Consider the following 13145-nt stretch of genomic DNA (forward strand, 5'->3'; position numbering starts at 1 on the left):
GGGTTAAATTTCCAGTGTCTTCCCTGATCAAGTTAATGGCTTGGGGAGCACTCCTTCATCTTGTCAGATATGCTAAGTACTTGCCCAGCTTATGCCCATGCTCAAACAGCCTTTGATTTGTAAATGTAGGCTGTCTGTATGAGCATGGAGCTCAGTGTGGACCGAAGCGCTGTGATCCTCTGCAGTTTAGTCAGCGAGGGCCTATCAAAGTCTGTCATTTCAGCTGCCTTCAGACATGTTTCAAGCGAGTGTTGCTGCTCACCCTTCTGCTGTTTCTTACTGGCAGAATAGAAAATAACTCCCAAACAAATGCTTTAGCAGTTTCCCAGAGAATGGATGGATTACTGGCCGAGTCTGAATTAATGTCTAAAAAAAGCCCTGAATTCAGTAGAACTGTCTGTTGTAGGATCTATTAGATAATTAAAATCCCCCTCATGATATGTTGAGATGCGAGGTTAACCAGTTTAGAAAGTGCGTCGATCAAGATCTTAAGGGGGTGGGCTGGGGGGGCAATAAACATTTAAGACCCTGTATTTTCCCCATTTATCAAGCTTTAAGGATTACAAATCTCCCGGGTGTGTCTTTAATATTCACTTATAACTTAAATGGGAGATTCTTCCTAACAAGTATATCCAACCCCTACTCCTAGTATTGGAAGGTGAGACATAAACCGAGTCATACCATTCTGTTGCAGTTTCAAATGCTCTGTATCATTGAGGTATGCTTCTTGCAATAAGTCATCATCCACCTTCTCTCTTTTAAGACTGGAGAGTACCTTCTTCCTCTTAAATGGCAGGTGACCCCCCCCCCCCCCCCCCTTAATGTTCCAGGTACACCACTTTAACACATCCTTAGCCATAACCTTCTATCGCATCATTTTGACTCCAGAGAGGAAGAACTTGGACTGTGAATCGCCGAGCTTCGGTGCAAGAAAGTCCACAAAACACAAACGACATTAACTAAACAGCTACAATCAACAAACCTACAAAACTTACAAATACAATGTACACCAAAAACAGAAAAGCAAAAAAGCACCTTAGGCTCTGATTGGAGGAACGTACCTCCTATTCAAAGGGGTCACCTACACATTCCAAAACAGTATTAACCATTCCAACCATCCTCTTAACACCTACTAGCTAGGGTCACACCACAAACCCAGGGTAAAGTAGCAAAAAAAAGTAAGATTAGTAATATACACAAATAAGTTAAAAGTAAATATGACATCCATTCTTTGGTATAACTTAGAAATTAAAGCTAAGTACTCTATCCATCCCAAGCATCATTTAATGCAACTTATCACCAACAAAAAGAGACTCCATCAAGTCCCCTCTGAAGAAGGACAAACCCAAATGACTGTTATCTGTACTTATTCGATCGTTCGGATTAAGTCAACATGTCCACAAAGTTTCTCACTTTCTCTGGTGGGTCAAATAAATGTACAGCTCCATTATGATTAATCTGAAGCACCGCTGGATATCTTCAGAGTACTGGATCCAAGCTCTCTCAATCTCTTCCTGTTGCAGTTGTAGGACTTCCTTTTCCAGAACACCGTTGCTGAAAAGTCTTGAAAAAATGTGACCCTGGAGCCTTCTCACACCAATGCCCACTGATCCTTCCCTTGGGCTCTGGAAGCTTTCATGACACTCTATTTGTCTTTATAATGATGGAACCATACCAGGACATGGCGAGGACACTGGTCCATTCCTGGCCTCCATGCTGTGACCTGGTGGCCTCTCTTGATCTTTATCCTTCCTTTTACAGCCTCAAAACTAAGGAATTCTGGGAACCACTTCTCAAAGAATTCTACTGGCCACTCATCTTCCGTCCCCTCCAACAAACCAATAACACGAAGATTCTTTCTTCTGTCCTTGTTCTCAAGGTCATTCACCAGATGTAGCACACCACGGACCTGTAATTTCCAGGGCTTCAGTCTGACTCTTGGAAGAATCAGCTTCTGCTTCCACCCCTGTGACCCAGCGTTTGAGCTCATCAGTTCTTTTTCACAGGTTCTCCAGCTGCTGTTAATTTTTTTGCAGCATAGCGGAGATAGGGGCCAGCTTTTCCTTGAATTTTTTTTCCCCTTCAGTTTGCTTCCCCAGGACCTCGCAAGATTTGGCGAGCTCCTCAACCAAGGCCTGGTGAGTAAGCAAGCCCACCGCCTCTGTGGATTGAGCCGTGGCCCCGGGCGAACTTCCTCCTTTTTTCGGCATTCTCCCATAGCAAAAACAAAGGTAAGTGAGATTTTCAGGTTCTGTAGCTCTTTTACACAGTAACATGGATGGGACGGGTTCTAGTGCTGTCTAGCTGATGTTGTGGCGGGGAGCCCCGCAACACAGTCCCTCCTAGGTTGCTGCTTTCTTGGATCCCCCCCCCTCCATCACTTTATTGATGATTGAGAGTAGACTAGGGCAGTAATTGGCTGGGTTGGATTTGTCCTGCTTTTTATGTACAGAGCATACCTGGATAATCTTTAAGCATTGTCAGGTACATGACAGTGTTGTAAGTGTACTGGAACAACTTGGCTGAGCATCAGTCTTCACCACTATTCCTGGAATGCTGTCAGGGCCCTAGCCTTTGAAGTATCCAATACCTTCAACCATTTCTTGATATCATGTGGAGTGAATCGAATTGGCTGAAGACTAGTATTCGGGGACCACTGGAGGAGGCCGAGATGGTTCATCCAATTAGTACGTCTGACTGAAGGTGGTTGTGAATGCTTCTGCTTTATCTTTTGCACTGACATCCTGGGCTCTTCCATCATTGAGGATGGGGGTATTTGTGGAACTGCTGCCTCCAATGAACCATTTAACGATTGGATGTAGCAGGACTGCAGAGTTAGATCTGATCCGTTAGTTTGGGGATCACTTAGCTCGGTCTATCACTTGCTGCTTATGCTGTTTGGCGTGCAAGTATTCCTGTTTAGTAGCTTCACCTGATTGACATGTCGTTTTCAGGTATGCTTGGTACTGCTCTTTGCATGCCCTCCTGCACTCTCCATTGAACCAGAGTTGATCCCCTGGATTGATACTAATGGTTGAGTGAGGAATTTGCTGGGCCATGAGGTTACGGATTGAGCTGGAGTACAGGTTTGCTACTCTTGGTGGTCCATAGTATTTCATGGGTGCTTAGTTCTAAGCTGTTAGATCTGTTCAAAGTCTGTCCCATTTAGCATGGTGCCACACAGCACAATGGAGATTATTCTCAATGTGAAAGTGGGACTTTGTCTCCAACAACTATGTGCTGGCTGCTCTTCCTGAAACTGTCATGGATAGATGCATCTGCAGCTGGTAGATTGGTAACGATGAGGTCAAGTATGTTTTCCTTCTTGGTTCCCTCACCGTCTGCTGCAAACCTAAACTAGTGGCTGTGTTCTTTAGAACCCGACCAGTTTGACCAGTAGTACTGCTGTTGAGCCACTCTTGATGGTGGACATGCAAATCCCTGACCCAGAATACACTTTGTGCTCTTGTCATCCTCAGTGCTTCCTCCAAGTTTTGCTTAACACAGGAGTACCGATTTATCAGCCAAGGGAGGATGATACATGGTCATCAGCAGGAGGTTTCGTTGCCCACATTTAATCTGAAGCCGTGAGTCGGTAGCTCAGTGGTTAGCACTGCTGCCTCACAGTGCCAGCCGCCTGAGTTCAATTCCAGCTTCAGGCGACTGTGCAACTCCACACATTCTCCCAGTGTCTGCATGGGTTTTCTCCCACTGTCCAAAGATATGCTGGTTAGGTGGAATGGCCATGCTAAATAGCCCCATGGTGTCCAGGGCTGTGTAGGTTACCCATGGGGAATGCAGGATTATTGGGATAGGGGAGGGGAGTAGGTGTAGGTGGAAAGCTCAGTGTGGACTTGATGGGCTGGGTGGCCTGCTTTCACACTGCAGGGATTCTATGATTCACGGGGTCCCGAGTCAATGGTGTGGACTGCCAAGGCAGCTTCATACCACTGGTGTCACTACCTTTGTTCTGGTGAGACGGCAATTCCAGGGATGGGCATGATGGTGACTAGGATGTTGTAAGGTATGATTTGGTGAGTATGGCTATGTCAGGCTGTTGCTTGACTAGTCTGTGAGACAGTTCTCGCAAATTTGGCACTGGCCCCCAGATGTCAATAAGGAGGAGTTTTCAGGGTCGAAAGGGCTGTTTCTACCAGTTGTTTCCAGTGCCAAGGTCTCTGCCAAGTGATCCATCCGGTTTCTTTTCTTTGAGACTTTGTAGTGATTGGTACAACTGTTGAGAGAGCAGTTGAGACTCAACCACATTGATATGGGTCTGACCAGGTGCGATTGGCAGATTTTCTTGCCTGAGGATATTAGTGAATGGGATATGATTTTCCCACAATCAATGGTTTCATAGTCATCAATAGATTCTTAATTCTAGATTTGTTTAACTGAATTCAAATACCACTCTACTGTGGCGGGATTCAAACCAGGGTCCCCAGAACGTTAGCTGAGTTCCTGATTAATAACCTAGCAGTAATATCACTAGGCCATCACTTCCCCATGAAATCTTTTAATTTCAGTCTTTAATAAATGATTTTCTTATTTCATTTCCATCCCTTTGTTTGAATTCTGCTCACATTTGAATACTTCTAATTCCATTGAATTCAGTGGATGTCGGAAAGGAGAGAGTTATCCACAAAAGACAATTTGGGCAAATGCATTTGCTCTTTTTTGGCTGATCATTTCATTCTTTTGTCTTCATGATTCCCCTTTGTTTACGAAAATAACAAAGATGCAATCCAGTGAGGAAGAGGATAGACCAAACATGGCTAACCAAGATAGTATTAAATTGAAAGTAAAACTGTGAAGATTAGTGGTAAACCAGAGGATTGGGAAAGCTTTAAAAAGATGAACAAAAATTAATAAAAATTGAGAAAATAAACTTTGTGGTAAACTAGCAAGTAATATCAAAATAATGAGAAAGCACTTCTTTAGATATTTTAAGAGGAAGGGAGAAGCTCCTTGGAGAATGAAGGTCAGGAAATAATGTTAAGAAACTAACTGAGAATACCAAATGCACTAAATAATTGAGGTGCAAAAGGGGATTAGGATGAGAAGTAATAAATGCAATAGCTATTACTAGATTAAAAAGTTCGAGGGAAACCAAAGGGGCTAAAGCCTCATATTGCCTGGACCTGATGGATTGCATTTTGGAATATTAAAGGGAGTAGCTACAGAGGTGTTAGATGCATTATTAGTAATCTTTCATTAAGCCTTAGGTTCTGGAGAAGTCCCAGAGGATTGGAAAGCTGATGGTGTAACACAGTTATTTGAACCGAGACAGGAAAAAAAAAAGACAATTATGGGCTTAACTATGTTAGCTTAACATTTGTCGTAAGGGGAAACCGTTTGATTTCATTGTAAAGGGTATAACAGCAAAGCATTTAGAAATATAAAAAATCATGCAAAGTCATCAAAACAAAATCATGCCTGAGAAATTTATTGAAATTCTGAGAGGCAGTAACAAATAGGATAGATAAAGCGGAGCCAGGGGATGTAATATTTTTGAATTTCCAGAAGGTATTTGATAAAGTATCACACATTTGGCTGCTTAATGCGTCTAAGTTGTTGGAGGGTAATATATTAACATGGGGGGAAGTTTTGTTTCCTATTAGATAAGCAGAATTGGGACAAGCGAAATTCTTGATGGAACATGTAACCAGTGGAATGCAGTGTGAATTGGTGTTGAGGCCGCAATTATTTACAATGTATTTTGGTACTTTGCATGAAGCAACTCCGACAACACTTTGCAATGACACAAAAAAAATGTATGAAGGCAAGTGGGTGAGGAGGGCAGACAACAGATTAGGTAAATGAGCAAAGACTTGGCAGTTGAAATATGTGGGGAAATGTGAACTCTGGCAGAAAGAATAGAGGGGCTACATATTATTTAAATGAACAAAGACTGCACCACACTGCAGCACAGAGGGATTTGAGGTCCTTGAGTATAAATCTCAAGTAGCTTGCAATTTCAGCAAGTAAAAGGGAAGGCAAACTAGATTGGCCTTTATTTCAAAGCAATGGAGTACTAAAACAAAGTCTTGCTAAACTATACAAAGCACTAGTTAGACCATAACTGGAATATTGCGAACAGTTTTGATCCCTTTATCTAAAGAAAAATGTGTTGGCATTAGTGATCCTTCCAAGAGGGTACACTCAGTTGATCCTGGGTATGGAGGGATTATCTTATAAGGACAGATTGCATGGGTTGGCCTTGTACTCACTAGAGTTTTGAAAAATGAGAGGTGACCTTATTGAAACACATAAGATTGATTGTTTGGGTCTTGTCAGGATTGAAGTTAAGGGTTCGCATTTCCTTGAGAGGAAGTCTCTGATCAATGGATATAATCTCAAGAGTAAGGGGCTACATAGTTAGGAGAGATTCCTCCTTATCTGCTATGAGGGTAGTGAATCTTTGGAATTTGTTTACGTTAGAGGGCTATAAGACTGGGTTGCTAAATATATGCAACACTGAGATGTACTGATTTTTAATCAGTAAAGAGGTTGAGGATTCTGGGTATACGGTAAGAAAGTGCAGTTGAGGATTATCAGATCAACCATGACATTGAATGGTGAAGCAGACACACTAGGCTCAAAGATTTTCTACTACATCTTATGCTTGTGCTGCATTTTGGAAATGTTTCCAGTTGTTAGTAGTCTGATGAATCCCCATTCATACTATTCCTTGGAGTGGCTTTTCCAGGTTGTTTAAGGTTCATTTATATTTTCCTCACTGATTCCAAGGTTCTGCCATGCAAATACATGCCAGATAGTGTTAATTGGAATTTTTTTATATGGGTGTTGGATGAGTAAACTGGCACAAGTGTTTAAACTGAGTAGTTTCACGGACAGCTACTTTTCATTTTAAAAAGCAAGTTGGACTGACTTCAAGTAGATAGAACAAAGAGAATAGTTGATCTGTTGCTGTCATTTAGTGGGTGCAAAGGGTGAAGACTCCCTCTGATCTTGGATTCATTCTGTGATTTATTATAAATTGTTTCATGTTATTTATTTGAAAGTTTTGGTTCGGAAGATCTCAGTGTTAAAATAAATTTTCCTATCTTTAAACTTCCCTTGTCTGCTGAATGTATGTGCTGTTTTTAAGGATTTAAGTGATGGGTTTTTTCCAGCATTGCATTATTTTCCTAAAAACAGACTATCTGGCAGATGTCATATTTATGTTGCAAATTGGCTGCTGCATTTCTTAAATGAAAGCAGGCACTATACTGAAGAAGTACTTAATTTGCTGTTAGGTACTTTCAAGGCATTGAGTGGTTGTGAAAGTTCGATGACTGAGAAATCTTTGTTTCAATCAGGTTCTTTAAAAGCCAATTAGGTAAGCCAATGATAAAGACATGAAAGACAACTATTTTCATTTCTATAGCTCCTTTTAATGGAGTTAACATATTCCAAGCTGTTACCAAGTAAAATGGGTGCTGAATTATGCAAGAAGGTATTACAGCAAAAACATTTACGTTTTAAGGAGGATCTGAACAACAGAAAAATAGGTGCGAATTTCCGTGTACTTAATGTATTGTTGGTGATCAGTCATTGGTACTTATTTATGCTGTCAGCTGGTTTATGGTTAAAGTATGATGTTCCTTTGCTGTAGCCAGATCAATGGACTGAAATTCTCTACTGCTTATAGGATTTAGTTACGAAAAAGATCATGTGCATGGAAGCTGTTACCATGAAATTAATACAATTTTTGACCTAATGGAACCTAAATAGATACTAAATGAAAGATTTGCAAGAGGGAAAAAAAATCTGATTTTTGAGTACCCTTAGATAATTGAACCAATGGGTGCTCAAAATTCTGAGCATTTCCACAAGGCTGTTTTAAAGTAGTTTCTTTGTAGCTTTTGTTTTAAAAGATTAGTTTTTTTAAGACTGTAAAGCTGCTAAGAATTGCTAGGATTGGCAGAGTAGAATATGTCAAGATTAGTGTGGTGCTGGAAAAGCACAGCAGGCCAGGCAACATCCGAGGAGCAGGAAGATCGACGTTTTGAGCAGATCATTCCTGATGAAGGGCTCTTGCCCAAAACGTTGATTTTCCTGCTTCTCGGATGCTGCCTGACCTGCTGTGCTTTTTCAGCACCATTCTAATCTTCACTGATCTCCAACATCTGCAGTCCTAACTTTCTCAGAGTAGAATATGTACTGACTTGCCAAAAATAAGTCTTCCAGTTATTAGGAGGTTCTATTTTTGGCCTACAGCCATTGCAAATACTAACAATCAATGGCGGACATACATCACACTGACCTTTATCTAAAAGGGCCTGTAAGTAAGCAGTGTCGTTTCAGTCTATTGAAAAACTGTGGAAACGTTTTATAGGTGTACATGCAGCCCTGCCTAATTATCCACGTATAGGTAGAAATGAAATTTATTAGACAATAATGCAGCCACCTGTTCTGGTCTTTTTTTAAGACTGCAAAACTCTTGATGTTAGCGACTTCCTTGGTCTTTCTTTCTATTCTTCAGGATTTAAAAACAAGTGGAACCTTTGCCAATCCACTTTTGAATCATCTTATCAATTCATAATTCTTGGCCTTGTGGTACTGTGAGCCTTAACACTCCATAAATATTATCATGAAGTTGTTACTCAGGTATAGCTTTGTAAGGATATTTTGCAGTTTGCGATCTCAACTTTTTATTGGTTCTTACCTGTGTGAAATTTATCCAAGTTTTTCGAATGGACACGCCAAGGAGTATTTATTGCTAAATTTTCCATGAAACTCGACGTCATGGTTTGTACATGCAAATCTAAAGATACCAAGATGTGGCCTTGAATTACTTTTCCAAAATTTTATTCACTAAACTGCAATGATTCATATAATTTTGTAGTATCATAGTAAAAACTGATTCTGATGAAAACAAAACAAAACAAATTGCTAGAGAAACTCAGCAGTTCTGGCATATCTGTGGAGACAAAACAGAGTTGACGTTTTTTGCTGGAGTGACTCTGTCACTGATGACAGTTAGGAAAATATGGCGCAGAAGCTGAAGGTTGTGGAAGAGAATGGGAGTGTTGGTGGTAAAAGAGTATGTGATAGGGCCCAGAAGGATAGAGATACAGGCAATCAGAGGGCGAGGTAATGCTAAGTCAAGAATCATAAGTTGGTAAAAATGGGTTGGCTGTGCTGAAAGCAGCCTATGCCATGAAAAGTCCTGGGATGTGGGAGTGGGTAAAGGACTTGGAAGGAAGTGCTCAGGCCCTAAAATCTTTGAATTCGATATTGAGTCTGAAGACTGCAGGATCCCCAAGCGGAAAATGAGACGCTTTTCTTCCAGCTTGTGCTGAGCATTGCTGGAGCACTCCAGTAGGCTTGAGACATAAATGTTGGCAGGGAACACAGTGGTGTGTTGAAATGGGAAGCAGCTGGAAGCTTGAAATTTAAATGATATGTCATTCCTTCGCTGTTGCTTAATCAGTGTCCTGGAATACACTTTCTAACAACACTAATAGTTGTAGCTCGCCAATGTAGACTGCAAGTGATCAAAAAGAGGATTCACCACCATGTTCTAGGATAATTTGGGATAAGCAACAAATGCTGGCCTTGCCAACAATGCTGCCATCCCATGAATGAATCAAATAGTGATAAACTTCTGCCTGATTTTATTCATCAAAATTACTGTCCTGATAGACTGGATATACATCAGTGTCTGTGGCAGACTCTGAAATCGGAAAGCCATACTATTGCATAACAACCAACTAGCCTTGTTTATGAATGTGACAAAGCATCACCATTTACAATGTGTTTGGTATGACCTTGAATTGTCTGCTGTACAGTAATGCAGAGATCCTGTAGGTTTCACCTGTCCCCACTTCACCACCCTGTCCCCGCCACCTCATTTATCTGCAAGTCCCCCTACACTCATCCCCAGTCCTGAAGAATGATCGCACCCTACATGTCGACTTCTCCACCTCCTGATGCCACCTGGCTTGCTGTGATCTTCTAGCCTCCAGCCTATCTACTTGAGATGCTGTAGGTGGCTGGTAGGGGTGGCACAGTGGTTAGCACTGCTGCCTCTCAGTGCTAATCTAGCTGAGATGTGAAGGTCGTAGTTGAAAAGAAGTGATTTTGGATGGTGCTTTGAACAAGACTTCTGTAAATAGAAAAGTGTTTTTTGGCCTTTTTTTTTAATAGTTCTGTAGTTTGAGCTACACGAGTCGAGAGAGTCAGTATGGTTTGGGGGTGGTGGGTGGTGGTGGTGTTTGCAGGAATTAATTATGCAATCAATATTTTACATCACCACCATGCGTACAAATGGTTAGTTTCACAGCATCATTGATATTGTTGTGTATTACCACAATGCATTCTAATCTAATTTCCTGCCTGTGTGTAACATGGGAGAGGGTTTTGGACTAGGTTAATTCCTAGTTCTAGTATACTATCAGTGCTCATTGGGTGCACTTCATGACTAGCTCGTGCACAAAATAACGCAACTCTAAACAGATCATGGCAGATTCCTGAGCTTAAATTGCTGTCTGACAAAGTTAACATTAAGTTAATTTGTGGAAATCACAACTAAGTAAATTTCAATCCTTCATTTCACAGAATCTCCTGAATGTAATTTGATATAATATAATTTTTTGGGGAATGTGGTCATATGACTGGACTAGTAATGGGAGGACCCTGAGACTAAGTACTCTGAATACATAGGTTTGAATCAGCAGTGAAAGTTGAATTCAATAAAAATCTGAAATTAAAGGCTAGCTTAATGGTGACCATATGACACTGACAATTATCATAACTAATGTACTTTAGGAAGTAAATCTGCCATCCTTACCTAGTCTTGCTTAGATGAGATGCCACAGCAATGTGACTTGACTCTTAACTCGGAGGATGGAAGAGATAGGAAACCTCAGACCCTGTATTATGTATAATAATGCTGAAGGAAAGGTGCTCTGGCATGTAGCAGGTAAATATTGGAATAAGATGCCATGTTGCCACACAAATCCACCCCCAGTCTTCCTTTAATTTTCTCATTGGAGGCCTCTGAGTGACCTCCTGAAACTGAGGCCTGTGCCACAATCAGCACATGTGGAACGTTGGAATTGCTTCACACAGCTTAGCGAGTGTTGTCCACTAACCTGTTTTTGAAAAAGCAAAGCCCAAAGTCATGCAATGCAGTGTATTTAATGGGATGGGCTTGTCTAGAGTCCAACTTCTCAACTGTTAGAAGGACATGATAAAAAGGCTTTCATTGGTGTGTGAACAGAACTCCAGGGTTGCAAGCACTATAACAAAATCTCTATTTCTAAGAGTAACATTCTGTATTGGTGTATATTTTTATATATTCTAAAAAAGTAAGCACAGAATGGCAGTGGTGGAGCTTAATGCTATTATCATACTTACGTTTCCACAAACCTTGGAAAGATTTTCAGCAGGTTATGCTTTTAAGATATAAAAGTTTAAATTTTTACTTCTCTCACAGAACATATGCTACTATATCATGTAGGTTTAGGCCACAGATTTGTACTGTGTAAGAAATCGTATTTTTTGTTTGGGACTATAATGGAAATTGGATTGCTACAACTGGAATAGCAGGAGAATTTGCAGCTTAAAAACCAAGTACTGCATATTTTTTGAGTTATGATACAATTATGCTTTCTGAAGTGTTGAGATGGAGAATTTGAGACCGAACTGTACCAAGAATGTGTTGAGGCGATTCTGCTGGATGACCGGTTGTAGGGTGGGTTGCAGGGTGTTAATAGGCTGTATGTGCCACAACCGTAACAGAGTAAAATTTCCAGAGCCCACAATCGGAAACCATTCAGCTTTGTCTCTGACTGCTCCCCCCCTGCCCGCACCGCTGCCCATCCTTCAGGAAAAGACAATACAAAAGACATCTGATCACCCATTGCGTCAAAGAGCATCTGGGCACCTGTTAGATAACAGTATGCCATTTTTATCAAAGTCAAAACTACTGTGAGAAAATAACTTTCCATTTTGTGGTCTGGACTTCTGATCTTTGGACTTTTGTTTACCTGTCCTTTTTTTTGTCTCCAATCATAGTGTCTGTGTTAAACCATTTGTCTTTTGTCTGTCTTAATTATGATTTGAGTGTTCACACGTTTGAAGTTTTTGAAGGGGTATAGTTTAAATTGCATAGTAATAGACTAGAAATCCTTGCTTTGCCTCTGTTAGTAGTTACATTTTTGTCACTGACAATACCTGGTGTGAATTACTTTTATCTTGAAGTTAATCAGTCAGATTTTGTGATTTCATTCTTATTTTATACACTTTGGCATTTTGTGATGACTTTGTGGAACAGTGGACCTTGATTGATGTGTTTTTCCCAGATAAAATGTGACAACTGTTTGTTTGAACAGTGTAATCTAACAAATTTTTCATTTCTCTCCACCCCACCCCACCCCATCTAAAAGGTCTCTGAATATGGATTTTGAAAACCAGGATAAAGATAAAGATGTGAATGCTTCATCTGGTACTTTCAATGCAAACAATGCCAACAATAGTAAGTAGAAAACAAGACTCGAGCATAATCTCATTTTATTTCGCCATTGCTGGTCATGTACAGAACCTTGTCGAGCATATCGTAAGTGTATTGTTGCGATTGTGTTTAACGTTGGTATCCTTTTTAGTACATCCCAATCATAACTATAATTTTGGTAGATGACAGTTCAGTTATTTGGAAAGTGCATAATGTATTACAATACTGGCTAATTTTCTGATGGTTGGGAACCAATCCCTAAATACTTTTTTTAAAAAAAAGTCATTCAGTGGACTTTGTGCTAGTTGCATAGATGAAGATGCTTAATACATAGATTCTTGTAGTATTGAGTTTAGATTTCAGGCACAGTACAAATTGAGGTATGGATTGCTATAATAAAGCAGTGCATTGGATTAAAAGTTGTTTATGCGTGTTATAACAGTGTGCACTATATTCCAACCCATAGATTACTTGATTTTCATACTCATTACAAAATTTTAATTAATGTAGTGAAATTAACTTGTTAATTGTATTTTAAAATCTTACTGTTGAGATTAATTAGGGAATAGAGAATTTGATAACGTTATTTTCAAGATGTCTTTTGGAATGTTACAGCTTACATTTGACCATTGAGTACAGACTCTTAGAATTAAAACCAGGTATGAGAACTTTGGCAAGGTAA

At 40.2% G+C, this 13145-nt stretch overlaps 1 protein-coding gene across 1 annotated transcript in view; it reads left to right on the forward strand.

Annotated features, from left to right (window-relative positions):
• sppl3 (signal peptide peptidase 3) overlaps positions 1-13145 on the forward strand; it is a 200732-nt gene that overhangs the window by 89290 nt on the left and 98297 nt on the right. The window contains exon 3 of the mRNA XM_043715932.1: positions 12399-12487. Coding sequence (XP_043571867.1) covers positions 12399-12487 — 89 coding nt within the window. The remainder of the gene's footprint in view (positions 1-12398; positions 12488-13145) is intronic.

This window comes from Chiloscyllium plagiosum, chromosome 25, assembly GCF_004010195.1.
Source record: "Chiloscyllium plagiosum isolate BGI_BamShark_2017 chromosome 25, ASM401019v2, whole genome shotgun sequence".
Taxonomy (NCBI): domain Eukaryota; kingdom Metazoa; phylum Chordata; class Chondrichthyes; order Orectolobiformes; family Hemiscylliidae; genus Chiloscyllium; species Chiloscyllium plagiosum.